The 23992-nt window shown below is 34.9% G+C and overlaps 1 protein-coding gene across 2 annotated transcripts; it reads right to left on the bottom strand.

Annotated features, from left to right (window-relative positions):
- Positions 1-532: 532 nt before the first annotated feature.
- LOC113299105 lies at positions 533-3928 on the bottom strand. Of its 2 annotated transcripts, none has more exons than XM_026548040.1 (7): positions 3657-3928; positions 3447-3553; positions 2566-2752; positions 2360-2473; positions 2145-2240; positions 984-1475; positions 533-898 (listed from the first exon to the last, which is right to left on the bottom strand). In XM_026548040.1, exons 3-7 carry the CDS (start codon positions 2750-2752, stop codon positions 642-644), a joined length of 1146 nt encoding a protein of 381 aa, XP_026403825.1. In that variant the 5' UTR covers positions 3447-3553; positions 3657-3928; the 3' UTR covers positions 533-641. The 2 variants fall into 2 exon arrangements, with proteins under 2 accessions (XP_026403825.1, XP_026403826.1); XM_026548041.1 differs by having other exon boundaries at positions 567-838.
- Between the last annotated feature and the right edge of the window lie 20064 nt (positions 3929-23992).

Raw genomic sequence — 23992 nt, 5'->3', positions numbered from 1 at the left:
CCCAATAATAAATTTTTATAAAATTAATTTAGATTCAAGTTAATAAGAAAAAGAAATCAAGTTTTTAAGATTTTTTTTAAATAAAAAAAAGTTTGCTATGTCCCAAAATTTGTTAAATAAAAAGTTCTTTCATTGTAAACCCCTAAATCTTCAATCTCTAGGGCCGTGAGCTAAGTCTGCAAAGATCGTGAGTTATGTCCCAAAAATTGTTAAAAAAAAGTATTTTCATTGTAAAACCCCATTGTCTGAGCTGGGATAGGCCAGATCGGTCCGTGCGGAGTTGAGTCTACTCGGAATAAATTTTGGAACCATTTCCTGTTTCTTAGATTTCTCCCTCTCTTTTCAGCAGAAGTCTACCTCAAAAAAAAGTCATTTGCATTCACATATTCATGATTAACCACCACCTCTTTACAGGCTTTACCCGGTCCTGAACTATTTGCTATTGATAGCTGATAATGAAGAAGAACTCCACAAAAGGGATAGAGTGATGAACTCCACAAAAGGGATAGAGTGATGAACTCCACAAATTTTTGAATGAAACTAATGTTTTATAAATGAAATCTCTATAAGATTAACAAAATTTGAATTGCAGATGCCACTCTCAGTCAATTCAAAATTCGTATTTATAGCGATAGGGCACATTACATATGAGCTATAACCGTGCAGTAAGTATTACTACTAAGAATTCTAAAAGAAACCCTACATACAATATCCAGCAGCACCATGTTTCTCAACCATGTAACAATCATACCTCCCTGCAAACATGTTTTAGTTTTAAAGTTTGTCAAAAATGTACCTGCTTGCATATCCTGTTGGTGACTCTCATCCAAATCATCTCCTGCATTGTTGATTTGCTCATCAAACTCGAGCATATCGTCAAATGTTGTATGTATGGGAGCTACAAATTAGAAATTGTGTATGACTTGGGCAGTTACTGAATTGTATGTTCGATACAATAGAAAAATTCAAGTACAAAAACTTACCTTTGTGTTCAGGCACCAACTCCATATAGCCTTCGCTGGTATTCATTCCTATTGTTGAGATGCGACCGATAAGTCTCTCAACTTCTGCCTGAGCATGTTCATGCATAACATGTTCAACTAAGTTTGATGAAGTGTTGCCTGCTGATGATGAAGGAAAGTTCAGCTTTTCTTTGGCGGCTAAGTATCGATTATGATCACACTCGCTTTCAATCAACCTCTGCTCCTCCATCATTTTGTCGATGGGTTCTCTGCCGAACACGGTCTCTTTGTCGTTCACCAGCCAGCTGTTTTTCGATATGTGTGCATCATCGTTGACTATAGATGTTGAAGGAAGGTTTAGCTTTTCCTTGGCGGCTTTTTTTCGATTACGATCACGCTCACGTTCAATCAACCGCTGCTCTTCTGTCATAATTAGACGACGGGTTCTTTGTCGAACACGCTTCCTGTCTCGTTCACCGGCCAGCTGTTCTTCGGACATGTTTCGTCTCCGAACTACAAAGTTCCATAACAATATATGTAAATCTGATCAGTTCCAAGGATTGACAGTTATTAACTAATAATATATATCTTTGAAAAGTGTTAAAGGCAGAAGGAAAGGAAATGCTGGGACATTCATTCAAAGCTGACCAATGCTGGGACTGGAACCATCCAGTGTATCCACACTGCCGACCTCCCCACCTGATTTGAAGTGTATCTAGAGGGTTATTCATTTGGTAGGAGGCTTATTCACGTCATAGCTCAACCCCTTTAGTGTATCTAGAGAGGGACACTATAGGGGTCCTAGTTGACCCAACCAAAAACTTTCTCGAATCATATATGCTAGGAACCTAACAACCACAGTTGACGGGCAAAACTAACAGTAAGCACAAAAACCAAATTTGACTGTTAATATTATCACCCTTTCAAAAACAATGAGGCATCATTTATCAGCAATAGGAATCTAACGAAAAACTAAGATAATTAGGTCTTCTTAATACATATCCTATATACATAATGCATCAACCTAACTAAGACAATTTTTTTACTTATCCGGTTTTGTTAGAGGACTATGATTTGCCTATGTTTCACTGGACTTTAGTAGATTAATCCAATGACTAATCCGGTGTAAGATGTTTTCAGCCAACTAAGTTCAGAAACTTATTCTGCTAACTACAGCATTACCTTGATTCAACGATTCTGCTGTGTTCCCGTGTGCAATAAATCTGGGGCTTCGGCGAGGAATGAATCCTCCAGCTGAGTTAGACACTTGAACACTTGCTGCACATGTAAAAAGCTATATATAATAAGCTTATGTTGCAAAATCCTTGCTTATGGTTATGTGATAAGGTTTTCAGCCAACTAAGTTCGGCAACTAAATATGCTAACTGCAGCATTACCTTGATCACTTGTTTCGGCTGTGTTTCCGCATCCCATAAATCTTGGGCTTCGGCGACGAATCAAGACCGATTCTGCTTTATGTGCTCCAGCTGAGTTAGACAGTTGAACACTTGCTTCACATGTAAAAAAGCTATCTATAATAAGCTTATGTTGTAAAATCCTTGCTTATGGGTATGTGATGAGCATTATTGATCAGTAAACTTACAGCTTGTACCGGCTTCATCCATTCTTGTCTTCCGAATTTGATAAGCAAGATGTCGTCTTTCATTGAACGCCTGTTCGGTCAGTATCTCTTGTTTTGATTTATATTGAGCATGCCAGAGTTGTTTTTGCCTATCTTGCAGCTCAACAATTCTTGGGCTTCGACGTACGTCATCTTGCAATGAATCCATCTATTTACACATACACATATGACAATATTAATTTTACCTACTTCAGATTATAATCAAAGGCAGTTTATACTTCTAAACTGGATTCGAAGTTCCTATCTGTTCGCATATTGAGTCAGCTGTTTGGGGAAAATAATTGCGATGAAAATGGAAAAATTGAAGCATAAGAGAGTAACATCCATAATTTGGAAGAGAGTAAACATAAGAGAGTAACACCATTTCTAATTGAAGCACCCATTGGTATGGGTTCATCTTACATATACATTCTTGGTTCTCTTAAGCTAAAACCTGTTGTTTATAAAGTTTCTGCCAGCCTATAATTAAAGATCCATTGGCACAGCAATTGTTGCTTGAGCATTAGTTACGCATTTACTTGCAAAACAAAAATAAGACTACTCTCCAGAATTTTAATCAAAGACTACTAGTACTAATAACAATGGATTAAAAGAACGATCAACAAACAAAAGAGACCCTCTGCAACTAAATACAGAGACACAAATTCAAGATTATCATCTTCAGAAACTTAACAAGAGATTTAGGGAGAAACAACGTGAGATTTGAAAAATCAAACATCTACTGGAGTACAAGCAGTTCGTTATCATCTGTACTCTTCACATTTAACATTCAATCTCATTCAAAACCATACAAACACCCATACAGTATGTTCAAAGAATGGAATTGGGAAATTTAACCATACCTTGGTCACCCAAATGATAATTGAGATACAGCTATGTTGAACATGGAACCCTGATTTGATTTTGAATAACTCTGGTGATTCGATTGATTCAATTCTCGACTCAAAACCTAATGAAGAAACACCCATACAGTATGTTCAAAGAATGGAATTGGGAAATTTCCCAGTTTTGCAGAATTAAAGAAAATTGGAATTGGGAAATTTAACACATACCTTCGTCACCCAAATGATAATTGAGCAACAACTATGTTGAACATGGAACCCTGATTTGATTTTGAATAACTCTGGTGATTTGATTGATTCAATTCTCGACTCAAACCCTAATGAAGAAGATGAAAACTCGAACGACCATGAGAAATTGGGTTAGTGTCGCTAGTGGTGGTGGCGATGGAGGTGATGGTGTTGGAGGCGGCGATGGTAATGGTTGTAGTCTGGCGCTGCCGGTGGTGGAGGAGCTATCGGGGACGATGACGACGGGGACGAAACCAAAGAGAACTGGAGAGAAAAGAAAAAGAAAAAAGAGATGCGTTTAGAAAAAGGAGGGGTAAATTTGTCCGGGTAAAAAAAGCTACGAAAGGGGAAATTAGGCTCAGACCCAACCCATGGATAACCCATAATATGAGGCCCTTAATTAAAAAAAGTTTAAATCTAGGCCCCGAGTTTTTAAAAGACCTTGATACCCTTATGCATATTGTCAAGCCCATAATTAAATAAAATTTAAATCTAGGCCCAAAATTATTAAATCTAGGCCCGAAATTATTAAAATACAGTGTGAAGGTGTAAACAGAAGTTACACATGCATATGGCATGTGTAACCAGAAGTTACACATCTTATGATATGTGTAATGCAAAGTTACACTTATATATATATATGTAGAAAATAAACATCAAAAAGAAAACACAAAAGAAATACATGTATTACTTTAATATTCATTTACAACAATTTCTTAGCATGTGTAACTAGAATTTACACACACATCTGTCTAGTGTAATTGAGAGTTACATATGTGTCTATCTAGTGTAATTGAGAGTTACACATGCATCTGACTTGTGTATTCAGCGTCAACTCCAGCTCCAGCGAGACCATTACCACATTTAAGCAATTAGCTTTTAAGAAGTTATCTGAAACCTAAAATATAACAACAAACAATCAGTATTTATAAGATTAAAATGAACAGTACATACAACAGTGTATATTCAGTTTCACAAGCATCTGACTAGATGCATCTGAATTGTGTAACTGAGAGTTACACATGCATATAACATGTGTAACTAGGAGATACACATGCATCTGGCTTATGTAACTAGGAGTTACACCTGCATATGAAATATGCCATTTATCATGAACTTGCAAGCGTAAGTTACCTAAAGCAAAGTATGTGTAAGTAAAGGTTACACATCTAATTAGCATATGTAACTAGAAATTACACATCTATTTAGATTGTGTAACTAGAAGTTACACATGTAATTAGCATGTGTAACTAAAAATGACACATCCATACCAAAACACCATCACTAAGACAAGCAGAATGTAAAGTAGATCCAAATTACAATGTCTAACACATCCATACCAAAACACCACCACTAAGACAAGCATAATGTAAAGTAGATCCAACTTACAGTGTCTAATACAGCTCTAACATCCATACCAAACCTCTCAGCTTCATACCAAAACACCACCACTAACTCCAAATACAAATTATCCTCCAAATATGATCCAGTACCACCACCACTGCTTCCTCATCCTCCTCCAAAACCTGCACCTCCACCATCAACACCACCACAACTTAATAACCAATAGCTTCCGACAAGCTAAACATAAAATGAGTCATCAACATACTCAACAGGAGAAATATATCATATGCAGAAAGCAATAGATACAAATGTGTCTTAAAGATACAAATGCTACAACTATTTACAAATACACATGCAACAGGATATATATGTGTAACTTCAAGTTACACATGCTAAAAATAAAACTGGATATATACGTGTAACCTCAAGTTACACATACTGTAACAAAAAACAGCATGACTACATTATCAATTTGAAGTTGTTCTTCTGAAACAACATTGTTTCTTCATCCTCTTCTCAGTATAAAACAAAAAACTCACAAAAAATTCACAAAAAACAAGAGACAAACAGAAAAATAAAAATTCCATGCTAAAAATACAACTGGATATATGTGTAACCTCAAGTTACACATACTGTAACAAAAAACAACATGACTACATCATCAATTTGAAGGTGTTCTTCTGAAACAACATTGTTTCTTCATCCTCTTCTCAGTATTAAACAAAAAACTCACAAAAAATTCACAAAAAACAAGAAACAAAGAGAAAAATACAAATTCCATGCTAAAAATACAACATGATATATACGTGTAACCTCAAGTTACACATACTGTAACAAAAAACAACATGTCTACATCATCAATTTAAAGTTGTTCTTCCAAAACAAGATTGTTTCTTCATCCTCTTCTCGGTATCAAACAAAAACTCAAAAAATTCAAAAAAATAAAAGAAACAAATAGAAAAATACAAATTCCATGCTAAAAATACAACAAGATATATATGTGTAACCTCAAGTCACACATACTGTAACAAAAAAAAACAGCATGTCTACATCATCAATTTAAAGTTGTTCTTCTGAAACAAGATTTTTTCTTCATCCTTTTCACAGTATCAAACAAAAAACTCACAGTAAATTCATAAAAAACAAAAAACAAACAGAAAAATACAAATTCCATGCTAAAAATACAACAGGATATATATGTGTAACCTCAAGTTACACATATTGTAACAAAAAAACAGCATGTCTACATCATCAATTTAAAGTTGTTCTTCTGAAACAAGATTTTTTCTTCATCCTTTTCTCAGTATCAAAAAAAAACTCACAGTAAATTCATAAAAAACAAAAAACAAACAGAAAAATACAAATTCCATGCTAAAAATACAACATGATATATATGTGTAACCTCAGGTTACACATACTGTAACAAAAATTATCATTCACTAGATTGCTGTAGAATTGGACAACACAACGTTTTAGCCCTTCTTTAATCTCATCAGCATAAGCTACGTAATCTATAGCATTAATAAGATAACGATTCGTTGATATCAAATCTGAAAACAAAATTTCAGTCGAGAATTAAGATAAAGAGATTGATTGATTCTCAATAAAGAAACCTAGCAAATTTTTGTAATATGTTTTCAAGATTTTCATCTAAAAACCAATGTAAACAGATGTAAACTCCGGTTACGAGTTCATCAAATAATATCATTTGAAATAGTAAAAATGTTTCTAATCAAAGCTGTTTACAAATCTGAAATCAAAAATAAAGATTAAAATCATATTACGAATCTGGAAAAAAATCCCTGACAGATATATGCAATTCATTTTCATTTGACTATTCCTCTGCGGCTCCACAAGAGCTTTGATTTTTTTTCTTCACTGTCCAAGGAGACAAATACAGCGTATGAGAGAGTCTTAACAAACCAAGAAATGAAAGCGAAATGCATTAATAGAAGATGATACTCATACTTAGATTTTTGATGAATTCATGTTGAATCTGCGGATCTATTAATTCGAATCTGTTTCGTGGATTTATTTTTTCTACTGAAACTGATACTCCTCCTTCTCCTGGTGGTGGATTTGTGATCTCCATCGTCGCCATCAATGACAATAATTTACCCTGATAGAGATAAAGATGAATCTCAGAAACCCTATAAACTATTTTTCTACAGCAGAGAGAGAGATCAAGATGAGAGAGAAAGAAAATAGAAAAATGAAAATGTATTATGATATTACTCTTGAATAAATACTAAAGGGTATTCTTGGTATTATTAAAATTCGTATTGATTAATTATGGGCCAGATCTGAAGAAAATTTGATTCTTTGGGCCTAGCAATATCATTTTCTGAAAGTATGGAGTTGACAATATATGATCCATTTGGTGGGGCTTCAAAATATTGAACCCATATAATAGGGTGTTTCTAGTATTTTTCACAATCTGAAATCTTTTTATGAAATTGAAATTCGTAAAAAATACGGTTTAGTTCAAAAACGCGTCAAAAAGTAAAATTTAGTCTAGACCGAGTCAACTAGATACATATTAGTTCAAAAATTATTTAAAATATGGAAAATACATAAATAACCTTGCTGATTTACAACTTAGTCCAAATATTTACGGTTTAGTCCAAAATGACTCATATTGATGTCAACAATTTTAAATAATATAAAAATAATTAAAAACCAATTTATCTTTTAAACCGCTCATCCAAAATTCACAAACTTTATATATTCGGAAAGTTCTTTCCGAGATCAACAAAAAGAGTACCCATATGACTATAATTTTTATTTTTTAAAAATGTTGATTTACGCTAGTGTGTACAACTATGTTTGACAGGGAATATAGGCAGTGAGTTTAAGTAATGCGTACTGCATCAACTGCTACCTTTGCACGACCTCTAATAGTAATTAACAAAGATCCAGTGAGACAGCGATATCCTTGTTCAGGGGCGATAAGATGTAATTGGTAACCATCTGCTTCAGTAATTATCTTTCATACGTTCTCCATCACAAGTTGCTTATCAAATTTCAATTTTTCAGAGATGCATGAAGTTGATTGTTGAAAACATTGTAGATTTTATCAGCACCTGGGCGTCTGCAGAGAGTAAAAAAAAGCTGCAGTTACATACATGTCGTCAAGATGTTCTTTGTAAATTTCATCGAAAAGAAACATAAACAAAACAAGATTTAGGTTATGTCATCCCATAAGTCACCCCCAATGTATGAGATTGAAGTCCAATTTTCGACCGTAATCATAAAAGTCAGATCAAGGGCTTCATAATTTAAAAACTATAGTCAACTACAAAAACAATCAACATGTGTACAACTATGTACACATTAAAAATATACATATGTAAAACTATCTACACATGTTGGATAAAGAGTGAACATTTTTTCAGGAAAGAACGACAACTAACAAGAACTGAGAACATATAAAGCTATAAGTATGCCAAAGAATCTGCAACATTTTGTTATCAGGAAAGCTCAAGCATACATGGAAATGAAACGAAAAATTGTAATTAAACTCAAGCTATTATTGTATCATGCTCCTACAGAAAGCTTACGAAGAATCAAAACATTGTTTTACCTTACTATATACACATTTAACAACATGTGCACATATACATGTATACAAGTATGACATAAGACATCAGTGTACATGTACACACCTATAGATATGACATGTATCCAACATTGAAAACTACAATACAGGTCATATGTCCATCAAATGATGCACCGATGTACAATAAAGTACACATCTACAAAATCTAACAAGCTTAACGTCCATGCTCACACAAAACTGACTATATCTACTTTCATCCATGGCATAACACACTGGAGTAAAAGTATGTACACATACACAAAAATCTAACAAAATCCAAGAAAAATAATATAAACAAAGAAAAATTAAAGCAACTACTTGCAGATCTTCGGGATGGGAAAGTACCACCCCAATAGGAGAATTGCCAGAAAGGTCAATATCAACTACTCTCACGTCTCTTATTTCCAATGTCAGTCGATCCTAACAAAACAAAAAAAACTGAATATACAAACACTCTTATATACCTAGAATTGAAACACTAATGCAGAGATTGGACCAGCATCAACTGAGTCGTTGGAGTTGAAACCATTCATTACCACCTCCATGTAAGACCACTTTGACATTCCAATAAATGCTTCATCTGTAAGATGAGAATTCATCCACTACTCATTTTAGAGAATTACTCATTTATACAAAATTACAAAGAAGAAAAGTCCAAACCCAGAAACGAAAACAGATTGTTCACTAAAATTTAATTAAGAGTCCTAGTGTGGGGCCTGTGGGCTACTAAAAACATATGTAATTTCTGTCACATGTGTACAACAATATACTTGTATTATAGGTGTACTAATATGTACACATGTAAATTCTGTCACATGTGTACAATAATGTACACTTATATTATAAGTGTACTAATATGTTAATTTTTGTCATAACCAATAATGAGTGACTCATATAAATCCAAGAAATGAAAAAACATATTCACTAAAATATGATTAAGAATCCTAGAGTGGGCTATTATGTACACACGTAATTCTGTAACATGTATACAATAATGTACACTTATACTTCAGCTATCCAAGCTAACTCTTATATTGGAAGCCTAATATCTGATAGGAAATAAGAAATGCCAAGACATTCCACAAAGCAGATATTTATTAAGATGAGATCGAAAATAGAAAATAGATGAAATTCAAATTTTTTTGATTGATAGTAGAGTCTAAGATGCATCGATCTCGAATCTGAAGTCCAATTTTGGATCGTAATCATATATTGAAAACCAAATCAAAGTCTTCATACATTCAAAAACTATGGTGAACTTCAAAAAGAATCAATATGTGCATAACTATGTACACATTAGCAATCAGGTGTACAACTATGTACAAATTAGCAATCAATAGGTGTACAACAATTTACACGTTAAGAATCAATATGAACTTACCATAGTGGCTAAAGTTGCAAAAATAAGAGATTGAATCCCATCACCGACAACCTTACGCTCATTATCTGAAGGCCTCCAAAGAGAGGATATCTTGTCACTACGAAATATCTCTGGTGTGCCCACCAAAAAAAAAGAAGAAGATTGTATTAGCAATTGAACCCAGTATATATATGTCGATTGGGGACTTTGCAGCATGTACTGATGAAGTTTGATGTTTCTGATATGCATTTAGTGCAGTCTCTAAAAGAAAGTAGATAAAGTTCAAGTAGAAACTCAAGGTCTCTTACCTGATTCCAAGCCGAATTATTAAAAATATCATCTTCAAGAAGCTGGTGATAGTAATCAAGTTCACCTTCCCAACCGCCCAAGGCCTGAAACACCCACTGGAAGAACCATGCCGACTTTCAATCTCATTAAGTTAAATTTTGATGGAGCTCAAAAGTTAAACATGACAACTGCTGAATGAACTTGAATACACATTCGCAAAAAAACTATTCCTCTTACAAGCTAAAATTACATGGTCCACAATTCTTCACGAATGAGATAAAACAGAGGAGTATTGTCAGTGGAAAACTTAGCCCATTAATCTGTTATAAAGTGTTACTCTTGACGTCCAGTCCAACGTATGTGCTCGTAAGGAAATCAATGAGAGATGATCTAGTCATTTAGGAATATTAGAAATCAACTACTACCGTTACAAAATAGGAAAAACTAAACATTTTGAATACCGAACAAATTAACTTTAAGGGAAGCAATTACAGATTCTGTACATGTTTATTTGTGAACCATCAGTAGGCAAAACAGATACCTGCGATGGGAATTGCATACCTGTCGGTGGGCCATGCATGATAATTTTTCGCAACAACTCCCACCTTGCCAAACACATACTAGCTCGTTTTATTTCTAAAATAATTTTTCAGCAGCTTGGTTGCCGAGTATTTGAAGTTCGTAATATTGATACCAGAACCACAATGTTTATGCTTCAGTCAGTAATTCAAAACCAGTAAAGTTAAACATACGACTAAGAATCAAGATAACATATTTAATCTAAGAATCAACATGTGCACTCATTAACAATAAACGGGTGTACAATCATGTGCACATTAACAATCAACAGGTGTACAACCATGTGCACATTAAATCAACAGGTCTACAACTATGTACACATTAAAAATCAACATGTGTACAACTAGGTACACATAAAAATCAATGAATCTTAAACCTGGAATACAAGAGACTAGCTTCAAAGGAAATCTGCAGCTCCTAATACATCACAATAGGCCAGGAGTACTCGATTCAACATAAGAGTGTCAACAATATGAACATTTACTTAAAGAAAAGAGAGTTCTTGGCTTCTTATTTCATTGCACATCAGCCAAGGTTTTGAGCTAACAAACCTCTGCGGACCACATAAATGATCTAAGGATTGACTTACTCTAAGGATGATCTCAACCAATTTTTAAGGTCACTATCAGATAAGATGGTATCAAAATCAAACCCTATTAGAAATGCTAATCACCACTTAAAGCTTCTGCTTGAATCCTTATTGACCACATAAAAATTGTATTCATTATTGATTAACGTGATCCTGTAGCTCGGAATTAATAACAAGATACCAATAGCTTACAGTGTCATTTTCACACTCAATGGTCCATAATGGTACATCAAACTGGGGCCAAGTCTTAAAATTCTACTGCATCTGTACTTCCAGGTTCCAACCCTACAAAAAGAGGAACAAGGACTGAGTACACTCTAGTCTTGCATAAAATAGGCAGACCAAAATCAGTAAAGTAACAATCTAACAGATACATTATAGAAAAGTAAAAGAGACAATATTTGTAGAAGAGAGAAATTACCCTGCAAGACAAGTGTAAAACACTTGCTTTGAAAATTCATTGCATTTCTCAACAGTGGCAGGTCCCCAAATGAATCAGTCCAGTACCCATCAGAGTAATCAGTTCGAATTATCTGAAATCTATCGACATAGTAAATTTTAAAATGAAGTAGTCCGTATGATGAAACAAAAACGAGTACCTAAAATGAGATACTCTTCATTTTTTAATGCTGCAACAAAGGAAAAGTGGTAGTAAATAATGTACACTCATATGATCAGTTTGTCCGGAGATACACACTTACACACACAGTATCCTCTTTGATTGGCCAATAATGTACACTCTTATGGTAGTAAACAAATTAATAATTATTCTCGGATGAAACTCTAGCCTTTAGTGATTTTCTTTTATAAGGCTTGCAATTGTACTAAATTTCAAGCAAACTAAATCATTGTGTATTCTTCTCATCTTCCAATATAATCCCTTCCTTTAAACATTGATTATTACTAGCTATCCTAATAATGCATCAACCCTGCTGCCATACTTTTAAAACATGGCCAAATCAAACCAGAACATAAAAAATCTAAACTCATTAACTTACCTTAACACCTTCAATTTCCCCATAACTTTCACCCCTTCTCCGACATAAGATCCATGCTCCTGAAGAAACCGTAATTATTCTTTGAGCATCCTCACTGTCGTAGCTACACACATATCATAAGAGCAAATTTCATTCCAAATACACTAAAACCCCACCCTACTCATGAAATTTTAAGATCTCTCTTCCGTTAATAAAATCAAAACCCATAATATAATAAACTATCAAAACCGTAGTTCAGCAAAAAATTGAAGATAAAAAAAAAGACACAATGAATTTAGTGTAGAACAAGTAAAATCACTTAAACCTAACACAAAACCACAAAAATTAAGCAAAATGAACTCTAATTTGACGAAAATTTGAAATTAGGTTTATCCATTTAGGTAGTGATGTTAAAAAGAGAAGTCAATTAGATTTTACCTCTAGAATTGAGATCAATATGCTGAGCTTCAAGACGATTTAAATAATGAGACTTCGGTCGAACTTGAAGTTTGAGATCGTGAAGATGTTGAATGTTATATTGTCCAAGACCTTCTCCTGAGTTACGCGTAGCAGTCGTGATATTCTTTAAGTTTACTGCATCAAAAAATAATGATGCTCATCCACTTATTTCTACCTTCTTCCCTTCTACTTCTACTACCGCTATTGAAGGTTAAGAGATTTCATTTTGTTTCATTACTCTCCGATCTGCAAATTTCCTTTGGTATTGTTTCTCTCCAAAAGTTTATGAAATGAATACGAAAACCTGGAAAGGGTAATTGAGGTAATGATAAAAATATGTATTTTCTAGATCGGCTGGAATTTGGACTGACTTGTCGGAATTTGGACTGTCGAGCCGGGGGATATTTGGACTAATTGGTACTAGGCTTTTGATGAGAGGAAAGAAGCGTCCAAAGCCCAAAAGATCTGGGACTAAACGTCAATTTCTACTTGAAATATTCCGTTACTCTACAATTGACAAAAAAGTGGCCATAAAAGGGACTCCCTCCCTACGGGCCCTTCGGACCCTCCGATCGGTCGGCCCAACTAAATGAATCAATGTTTATTCATTCCATGTTTCTCTTTCCGAATCTTCAGTTGTCATGTCTTTTTTGTCCTCCTATAAAAATCAGTAAAATGAGATTGTGAATGCTATTTGAGTTAAGACCAAGGTAAACCTTCTATTCGCTCGACTAAGTATGCAAATATAGTTAGATTTCCAATTGTAATTTAATTTTCCACAATGTCATATTTTAAAAAAATTCTATAATGCCATATTTAAGGGGACACAGTTGGGGCCAAATGCCAGATTAATTCGACCCGACCAACATAACACCAGGACTGCATGCCCATCCAAGCACTGGGCCTTTCTTAATGGCTGTAGGTCCCGATTACTATGAACCCTCTAACTAAACACGATATTGTATTATGCCTATTTAAATATCAGTTTTATGAGTGTTGACTAGAGTATTGTGGGAGGATTTAGACCGGCCGAACAAACAACATAAAAATATCAGAGTATTATGGGTTGTAAATCCCGGTTAATTTGACACGACCAAAAAAATATTAGGGCATGCTTAAGAGGCCATGGATGTAAGCCTCGGCTAATTTGACACGACCAAGAAAACACTAGGGTATGCTTAAGAGGCCATAGCCGGGGCTGTAAGCCCCGACTAATTTGACATGACCAAGAAAACAATAGGGCATGCTTAAGAGGTCAGGGCCGGGGCTGTAAGCCCCGGCTAATTTGACAGAACCAACAAAACACTAGGGCATGATGAAGAGGCCACGACCGGGGCTGTAAGACCCAATTAATTTGACACGACCAATAAAACACTAGGTTCGCAGGTCCTGACAAACTTATAGGCTCGATGTTTCTAATCAATTTTGTTAACGACTAAATTTTTGATGGAGCACACTGACCAGTCAACCAAACAACAAAAACAAAATCAAAAAAGGTTGATTCCCGGCCGTAGGCCGGGGTGATACCTAGCATTTCCGTAGAGCCAACAACTACTCAATTTGGATAAGAAACTAATGAATTAGAGACCCCCGAAGTTAGACCCTTGTGTTGTGAACAAGTAGAAAAATACTTAAAAACGTATGCAAGGTGTTTGATAAAATGACTGAGTTGACTCGGTGAGTGGGTGAGTCAGACAAGTCGGATAATTCGGATCTTGAAGCGGGTAAACGGGTCGGATCGGATTGTGGGTTGACCCGATGGGTCAGTAAGTGGGTTAACGGGTCGGTTCAGTGGGTCGTGTCGGATCAGGCCCGTTGGGCTAGAGTTAGGGCCATAAATCTTAATTAAAGTTTTTAGACCACTTCTGGTCCGAATTAGCTTTTGGTTCCTTCTGCAAAGTTGTAGCATTTTTCAAGGTCTTTCCGATGACACCCAATTTGACCCCACTCGGATAAGTGGATATTAATTTATGCCTAGAACACTTAATACGAGGTTGTGAAACCATTAATAGAACTAGAACCCTTAGTTATTTCACTTAACCTTTAACTAGAGAATTATATGAAATTATGTTATGAGCCTTGTGTGAGCCTTTTGGCTAAACTCTCAGAGTGCTTGTATGATTAACAATTGATCTTTATTAACAACGATCGATTCATACGACGAACCAGTGGATTGTGGATCTCGAGGTAGGCGTGGCTTGTCATCAGATCAGGTGGGAACTCTTGTAACCTTCTTGTAATCATTAAGTTTACTTTATCTGGGAACATGACGAGTCTTTAGTTTCTGTAAGCATATTGTTTGGAATTCAATGGGTATGTTGTGTGATATGTGATGTGTGATTTCCCCGCGAAGAATGTCTGTGTTTCCCCATATCTCTTGGCTAAGTTTAGTAGTGCAATGCTACGTTGTTTGAATATTATGTAGTAGTCCGGATTTACCCCAGTTAAATATTATTACATTTTATTGTCTTAAGATAGTAGTCCGGCTTTACCCCGGTTGATTATTAGTTAGTAGTCCGGCTTTACCCCTGCTAGATATTATATATACTATATTTTATTTGGGGAAGTCACTCTGTGCATATCATACTTGTTTGTTCAGTCTTAGTAGTATGACTGGGTTACTATGACCTTGACTTAGGAAGAAATTCTAGGTGCATGACTAGATATGGTCAATATTTGGAGACTTCGGCCTACGAATAATGATTGGGCCTTTTGTGAACCAGCTATGTGGGGTCAGATCATAGTAATCAAAACCTTATTATATTTTAGACTTAGATGGTGGCATTTGGATTTATGAGGTGTACGCATTCCACAATAATATCTTACGGAACCTATTGAGACTAGAGTTATTCCTAGCATCTTCTTCTCCATTGAGTGCGACGAGGTTAGAATAACATATGTTTAGGTTGTTTAACTCTATTCTCGTAGATCCATCCGGTGGTGGATATTTCATGGATATTTCCACGATGGACGCAAAATCTGGGGAAAAGAGTTGAAGCAATCTTCTGCTTTGTGTTGTGTGTAAAAGGTGTTATCTGTTTTCTTCTATTATTCTGTTTTAGTTTCATTATCTTTTAGAACTGAGAATCATGTTAGTTATTACTTCTAGGTTATATGTTTCCATTGGGCACCCCTTTGGGATGATGTGCTCACTCGTTCCCACTTCAGTTTCAGTAATCAGAAGAAATGGTACGCGTGAAGATATCAGTTATCATAGCTTAAAGGTTTTTGCGATGTTAGAGATTTTATGAAACTTTTATATATCTTTATTCTTCATTTATTCTGTAAAACAACTCATTAATATATTCATATCACAAGAGAGTTCTTCATTTATACAATATCAGAGTGTATGGGTTTGTTTTTGGAATTAGCTTATGTAACTGAGTTTCTTAAGATCGGTAATACAGGTTTGGTGCTTCAATTAGGTTGTAATCCTATTAGATAAGCAGGTGATTAGATTGGGGCGTCACATGTTGGTATCAGAGCTCACTATTAGATCTTACATGGGCAACAATAGGTGTTAACCAGTATTAGTTATTGAACTAGATAAGTATAGAACTGGGATGGGTTGTGAGATAAATCTTAATCACTAAAAGCTATCAAGAACTAAAAGATTTATTGGTTGCAACTTTTCTTGTTGTGTTTATACATAGTATGCAGTAAAAATTGTAGGGTAAACCAATTATTTTGTGTTTTGGAAAGCTAATAGAGAATATAAAATAATTAGTCTAAAATTAAGAATACATAGACAATCCAATACTGGAAAAATAATGAGATTAGTATATCTGATAGATCCTGAAAAGTCATATAGAAACTTATTGAGTACCTTGACTTATACGAAGAGCTATCAATTGATTGACATAAAAAAAAATCAGTGTGAAGAACTTAGACTTATTTATTTATTAGTGTTTAAATTAATGTACCTGAGGTTGATAATTTCGATTGATAGGTTACAGATTCATATAGAACCTTTATGATAGAGTATCTTCGAATGTACTTAGAACCAATAGTCTATAAAAAAACAGAAATTAGTCTACAAAGAACCTAGAACTACAACTTTTAAATATTAGTTGTAGAAAGACATATAGATTTGTGATTTGTTTATAATTGTTTCGAACTCATTTGAAATGAGTTAGTTTTTCGCGGGTTGTAAGTATGAGCAGTACTTGCATTTTGTCGAGAGATAGTATTTCTCTATAAGGTGGGGAGTTTTGAAGATTAGAAGGATGGTTCGATTTTCGAGGAAGAAAATGTTATAAGGTGGGGATAATGTAAGGACCCTCAAGCTCGTCAACGTTATTAGACCAGTCAAGAGACGATTTAGCCGATAATGAAGTAATTAATTAAATATGAACAATAAATTAATAGGCTTTTGTTTTGTTGAGAAGGTGACGTAGGATTTTAGTTTGTTTTGAGTATAAGTCATAGGTTTTCCAAGGTGGTGGTGCTCTTGTTAGAAAATTAGTAGGAGAAATATATATATATATATATATATATATATATATATATAGAACTAGGATGATAGAAGATTCTTGGGAGATATAATTTGTGAGAAATATGGTAGAGAGTTGTGAGAAATGTTAAAGAGACATGGGGTTAATTATTGGTAACGGTGATGATTCAAACGATGAGAATGAACTAGAGAATGAGATGAATAGAGAATTAAAATTAGAGGCATGGAGAGTTGGGAGTGAGTAGTAATAAAATCAGTAGAAGGAGTGAAGTTGATCACGATGGTTTTGTTGTTGAATTAATGGTGTTAATTAATGGAGATGCTGATTAGCATGATCTTAAAAAAAAATGGCACTTTTAAGATAAAGTATATAACATTTCCAAATGGTTGATCTCTCAACAAACAAAATCTCACGATTAAAGTCAACAAAATTAGGCATCTACAGATGAAAAGTCATGCGATTTTCTTGCGACGCTGATTAAAGTCAACAAAATTTAGTTCTTCGATTCTTCTTCTGATTATGATTTAATCTCAAAAGTTCATTAAAATTTTCTTATTCTCCAATTGATTTTAACTATTTCCCATAGTTTTAATTTTGGTTTTGGTTCAGTTCATACGATTATTGAAAACTATCAAATGACCTAATTTCTTAGTTTTTGTTTACGATTTCTTACTCTTGTTAATCTTTATTGACTTTCCATGGATTTCCAATTAATTTAGTTTCCTGTGAATTTCTTAATTGATTTAACTTATTGTTGTTTGTCTTCTTCAACTAACCCTCATTTATCCTTGTTTTTATTATAGGTCATGAGCTATTGAAGGGGTAGTCATAGTTTTCTTGGCTATCATCATGAGATTCTTAAGGCAACAAAGGCTAATGGAGAAGACAGTTCACAGATGATAAAGGGTATGGTTTTAAATCTGGGTTTTCATTCAGAAATTTGAAGGTTTCTTTGGTTTTTTGTAATACTTCACACGGAAAGTTTGATAATTTCAATCAGTCTGTATTTTTCACTGAAGTGTTATAGAGATCCTACCTAGTGTAGGGATTTGATGATGTTTATTAGGCAAGTGGGTATTCATTTAGAAACTTGAAGATTTACTTGGTTATTTGTAATACTTCACACGGGAATTTTGATAAGTTCAATCAGTCTGTATTTTTCTCTGAAGTGTTATAGAGATCCTACCTAGAGTAGGGATTTGATGATGTTTATTAGGCAAGAGAGATGGTTTATCTCTGTTGTTAATGGGAATCAATTAAATTATCTGGTTCAAGTTTTATAATCAAATTAAAAATTATGTTTTTTTTTTATAAGTGGGTTATTAAAGCTGGAATGTTCATTGTTCTTTCTCTTAATGGATTTGATAGCAGAGGGGGATTAGCTGCTTCAATGCATAAAAAGTTGTAATTACATTTTTTAATCTTATACTAGTTTAGTTTTTTATTTAAAGATGAAAATCGTGATTAGTAAGATTATGGAATCTTTGCAGAAGTATTGGTTAATTCAGTGTTTTTTCTACACTTTGAATCTTCTCATCTATGATAGTTAACTGAATGATCTCCTTCTGATACTTGAGAATAAGCATTATTCACTATTAATTCCCGACATTAATTGTTATATCTTAAAAATGGTGTTGTCAACTCTTAATTACAAGCATGCAGCCTTAGTTAATGTGCCTTTCACTTCTTACATTGAGAGCAGTGTTTAATCAATTAAAACTACTCAGTTGTCTGTTATTAACTGTCATTCTCTCAATACAGTATTGTCACTTCAGGTTCTTGTTTTGTACTATCAATTTCTAGTTCTCTTGCTTTCCTTTGTTTAGTTTCTATATATGCTATACTTGAATCAATTTCTCCTCTCAGTATCTTCTGTTTCCTTTTATCACTATTTCTAGAATTTCTCTTCTGTGAGTGTTTCCACGATGGCATTACCAGCTGAACAAGTGAGAGTTCTTGACCTTGATGAAGATATAAAAGAATATCCTCATAGATTTGCTGCTCTTCTCTGTGATAGTAGTCGTAATTACCATAAGTCCTCAGTTAAGCACCATCTTAATAGGATTTGGCATATTACCTCAGCTGACTTCAAGCTTGCCAAACCTTATATTCAGGACATGGGTAATCTAAACTTATTTGTTGTCATGTTTAAGAAGAGTCAAGATAGATATATTGCTTTCCTATCAAGACCAACCTTTTTATTTAGTAAGATCTTTGTTGTCCAGCCTTTGGGTGATTTGGAATCGATTTTTGATCTTGTTTGGGAAGTTACTCTAATGTCAGTCCAGATACCCATTCACTCAGATCTAGTTAATAAAGGCAAGGTTCGTCAAGTTTTCGACCAGATAGGTACCTTTGTTTCATCAGGACCCACTCCAGGTAATTGGTATGAGGCCAAGGTTATGGTGCCTTTGAAGACACCTATGACTAGGAAGGTTGTCATTAACACTGCTAAGTGAACTTATAACATGTCTACTTTTTATCCTAGCTTACCTTATCGTTCTTGCAAGAAATGCTTGGTTCTGTATCATGATGATATCAAATGCAAGGAGATTCAGTCAAGGCTCTATGTTAGGGCTCTTCCAGCTCCTACTCCTCGGGAAACTCATATGGCGGTTACCAGTGTTAAGGCACACTCTGAGGCGGGTGAAAGCTCCAGGTCTACTATCCCTGTTAGTGGTCCTATCACTCTTGATCAATCCAAACCATCAGCCTTCTCGGTCAGCCTTCATCCACTGGGTAATACTGGTAACATGAGTTCTTCATTCTCTCCTCTTGTTTTGTCAACTGATTTGCCTGTTGTATCTGCTCTTACCATTAAGGAACCCTCAAACCCTCCGTTGTCTTTACCAAATGTTTCAAATACTGGTTTTACCTCGTCGGGCTTTGTTTCTCCATCTGAAAACTTTTCTTTCGGAGATATCGGGATAGTGCATGATAGAAAAGGAAAGAGACCTAAAACAACTTTTGAGTCTGTGTATTTAGAAGCTAGCACCTTCTCATCGTTTACCATGATGCCGACTCCTCGTTGGCCTCCGGTTTCCTCGGTGCCTCCTTTTTCGCCTCCTACTGAATCTTTCAGTATTTGGAAGTGTAGGAATTGCTTCTACTCAAGCTTCGGTTAGTAATGTTATTTGGGCTACCACTAGTCCTTCTCTCACTCAGACTGTTTTTTCGTCATCAAGTTTCTCTTGTAGCTCAATTTCAGATATGAGTTATTTATCTGAGGTTATAGTGCCACCAGTTTTTGAAGCTGAACTCTCTAATGCTCCATCTCTGGCTGAAGAGCTTAAGGATGGTATTATTTTGGAGCCTATGCATTTAGCCTTTCTTCCACCAGAACCGGTTATAACTGATGAAGATTTCGAGAAGGAAGTGGATCTCATGATGTTGGACCAAGATACTATGACTGATGCTCCTGACATGGATCATGACCCAGTAAGTACATCTATCTTTCTATTAATTTTATTTATTTTCTATTTCAAACTTCCCCCTGTTTTGTGCTTGTATTCCTCAGTTTTCTTGAGTCCTTTGCTACTTTCTTTAAATATGATGATATTGAGATGGAATATTAATGGTTGTTGTTCTGATAAAAAATGGAGACACTGATCGAATTTTAGATAGTGGTAAGAAAGGTTGTCGTTCACTCAGACTTGTTGGATTAATTTTTAAGTTTTAATAAAAGAAAATACTAAAAATAAGAAAATATATATACAAATTTTTGTCACAGGATGAAGAGAGACCGGGACTCGGGATTCCACTGCTTTTCATGTCCATGGGGTTCAATAATTAATCCTAGACATTTATAGCTCAAAATAAAAGAAACAATAACTCTATTCTTTGCCAAAGTAGATTTCGTAAAACATCAATTGTAAATTACAAGCATAGTGTATCTAAAGCACCTAAGACTAAGCATACACTATCTAACAAGATAACAATTGATTAATAGAAATCATAAATCATTTAAAACCGGTGCAAAAAGTAAATAAAGAATTAATTAAATTACCCCAAGAATGAAATCCAGCTTCCTCCATCGTTCCGGTAATGGGATTTAGTTCCACATGGTGAAAACACGCTCAAAATAATTTTTCATTGCTCAAGAGATGTTTACAATGACAAAAAATGAGAAATAGCTAAAAGATGTTCTTGGAAAAATATAACTCTCACAATTAATTTTCCCTCGCAACATTTTTACTATATTCTCTAACTCGGCTCCTAACTCCCGTCTCCCCAAAGATCCTCTCCTTCATTGCTCGAAGTCCTCCACTCTTATATTGCTGATGTTTCCATTTTCATCACTTGGAAAAATAGTAAAATTGTTTCCATAGTAGATATATTCTTGTCGCAATTCCCGTTCCTTAATTAAGTGACGAAATGTGAAGCATACTGACTCACGAATTACACGAGCAAAAATCGGACAAATTAGGTAAGTACTTAGTTGACTCTTCTTCATCACGAGCAAAAGTGTGGTACCGTCTGGACTCCAAGTGCATCCAGGAGTAAGTACGTGAGAATTAAGTGCTAACTGATGCATGCACAATTAAAGTGACTTCTCAACCATTACTGCCATTACACCCCAATAACGAATATTTTGTTTCCAAGTCAAGTGGTCCCCTTAGCAAGGAGGGAAATGAGAATTTCGAATTCCTCTTTGTATCATCCAAAGTTTTGGCTGGTTTTCACACTAATGCTCCCCACGTACAAATGGGCTTATCTAATTCACCCCCCATGCCCAGTATACGCACGTAGAAGCCCAATAAATCAAATTAAGCCGAGTTATACGCGATAGCTATTTTTACCGGTACACCTAAAAACACACATAAATAAATAATATTAATACAAAAACAAGGAATATCACAGTATAAAAATGAGACTAATTAAGACGCAAAAATGCGTCTATCAATACCCCCAAACTAATTATTTGCTAGTCCCGAGCAAATCTAATCCTAACTCACTAGGTGGCGCTAGTGACCGAGTTATAATCTCGGGAGGGTTTACCAAAGGTGTACCTACAAAACCATGACTTCTAATTGGTCACAAGTATCCAAAGAGCTATGAGGACATACATATTCTCAACCTATCTCCAAATAACTAGAATGCCATAGAAATTAAAGGTGCCAGCTCTAAAGCTGACTAAAGAAAATGGGAGACACATCCGCAACACTGCTAGATAAAGAGATATCCACTACACAGCTAGATAAACATTGTAAGATGCATCCGCTTTACAACTGGATAAGATTAGGAGAGAGATAAAGATGAGAGGGACATCTGCTACACAGCTGGACTAATTACGTGTGATGAGTTGAACCAGTGCTAGAAATATCTTGTGCCATATGGAAAGCGGACTAACAAAGCAACCAATATGCATCTCTATTCGACTCTCTCATAGTACTCAGTAGAAACAACGTCTTCTTCGGCTTCAACTGTTGATGATAAACTCTCGAACCTCGTAGAACCTTGACAATTTAACTTTTCTCCTTAATTTCATGCTTGAAACTTCCTTATAGATTTCTGCTTTCCCTATGGCCTTATTGAACAAAACGTAACGATGATTTTTTCATTTTTTTTTTTCTTTCTTTCATTTTTTTTTTCCTTTTTTTTTCAGCACAAAAATAACAAGACAAAAATTTAAATGGCCACGAGAGAAGGACTTTAGAACTTGGACCTTCGCAACTTGGTATCATGAACTTCAACAACTTATATCATTTGCTCTTATAACTTCTTGTAACTAAGTCTTCAACTTTGATTTTTGAACTATTCTTTTCTATCGTTGCTTCTAAACCTTAAACGTTTTCAACTTTCTTCATAGATTTTGATGTCGCTCCGCTTGTTGATGATGATAAGTTTCTACTGAGAGAGAGTCGTAATCCAGTAACTAAGACTACATTGTGAGGTTGCTTTGTCTTTCTGGCATTTCCTTCTGACCTACTTGCCTTTTTATCATGGATGGTTAGGTCCAACACGGTTACCCTCTAAAAGGAACAAGTTCTCTCCTGAATTTCAAAGATCTCAATGTCTTTTTCTCTAATGTCTCAAAAGATTGTTATCTCTAGCATTCCAATTTCTATCTTTTCGGTGTGAAACAGTATGTAAACTTAGCTAACCGGATACTATGTGACGCTAGAAGTTTCTCCCTTACCCCCAAACTTAAATCTAACATTGTCCTCAATGTTCTAAAGATAAAATTTAAAACATGAACAAGGAGAAACTATTATCACTTGAGGGAAAAGAAATAAGGAAGAATATTACCGTGTCGCAAGAATATTGGGTTACCTCCCAAGAAGTGCTAAGTTTAAAGTCTTCAGCCAGACAATGGAAGAATTACTCACCTCATAGAATCATAAAGTAATAGCCGGAATAACTGTGGATCACCAAAACCAAATAGGGCTATCACAAGTAAAAGGAATCCGCAACATCCCAAGTAAATTAGCAAATAAAGCACACCCTTGTCTAGTTTCCTGTTTAAGACAACTACATCTAGCTGTGGTTCAGGTTCAGGTTCTATAACATGGTCTAGATAAAAAGCTTTCATTGGTTGGATTTCCTTAAAGGCATTCTGAATATCAGGATGAAGAGTCTGGAAATACTCAAGTAAGAAATTAGAAGCGCATAACAAAAGCCTGAATAACTGGGGATCCTCTAAGTCAATCAGATTTGACTCACACAGCTG

The sequence above is a fragment of the Papaver somniferum genome, chromosome 7 (genome assembly GCF_003573695.1).
Source record: "Papaver somniferum cultivar HN1 chromosome 7, ASM357369v1, whole genome shotgun sequence".
Classification (NCBI taxonomy): Eukaryota; Viridiplantae; Streptophyta; class Magnoliopsida; order Ranunculales; family Papaveraceae; genus Papaver; species Papaver somniferum.
Note: the sequence above shows the minus strand (reverse complement) of the source record. Positions and strands in the feature narration are given on the sequence as shown.

Bases quoted from the DNA above. Each gene is read 5' to 3' on its own strand.
- LOC113299105 (XM_026548040.1), bottom strand. From the start codon at position 2,752: ATGGATTCATTGCAAGATGACGTACGTCGAAGCCCAAGAATTGTTGAG. The intron at 2,474-2,565 runs GTAAGTTTACTG...TTACATGTGAAG, and splicing joins GGATGAAGCCGGTACAAGCT to CAAGTGTTCAACTGTCTAAC. The intron at 899-983 runs GTAAGTTTTTGT...TCTAATTTGTAG, and splicing joins GTTGGTGCCTGAACACAAAG to CTCCCATACATACAACATTT.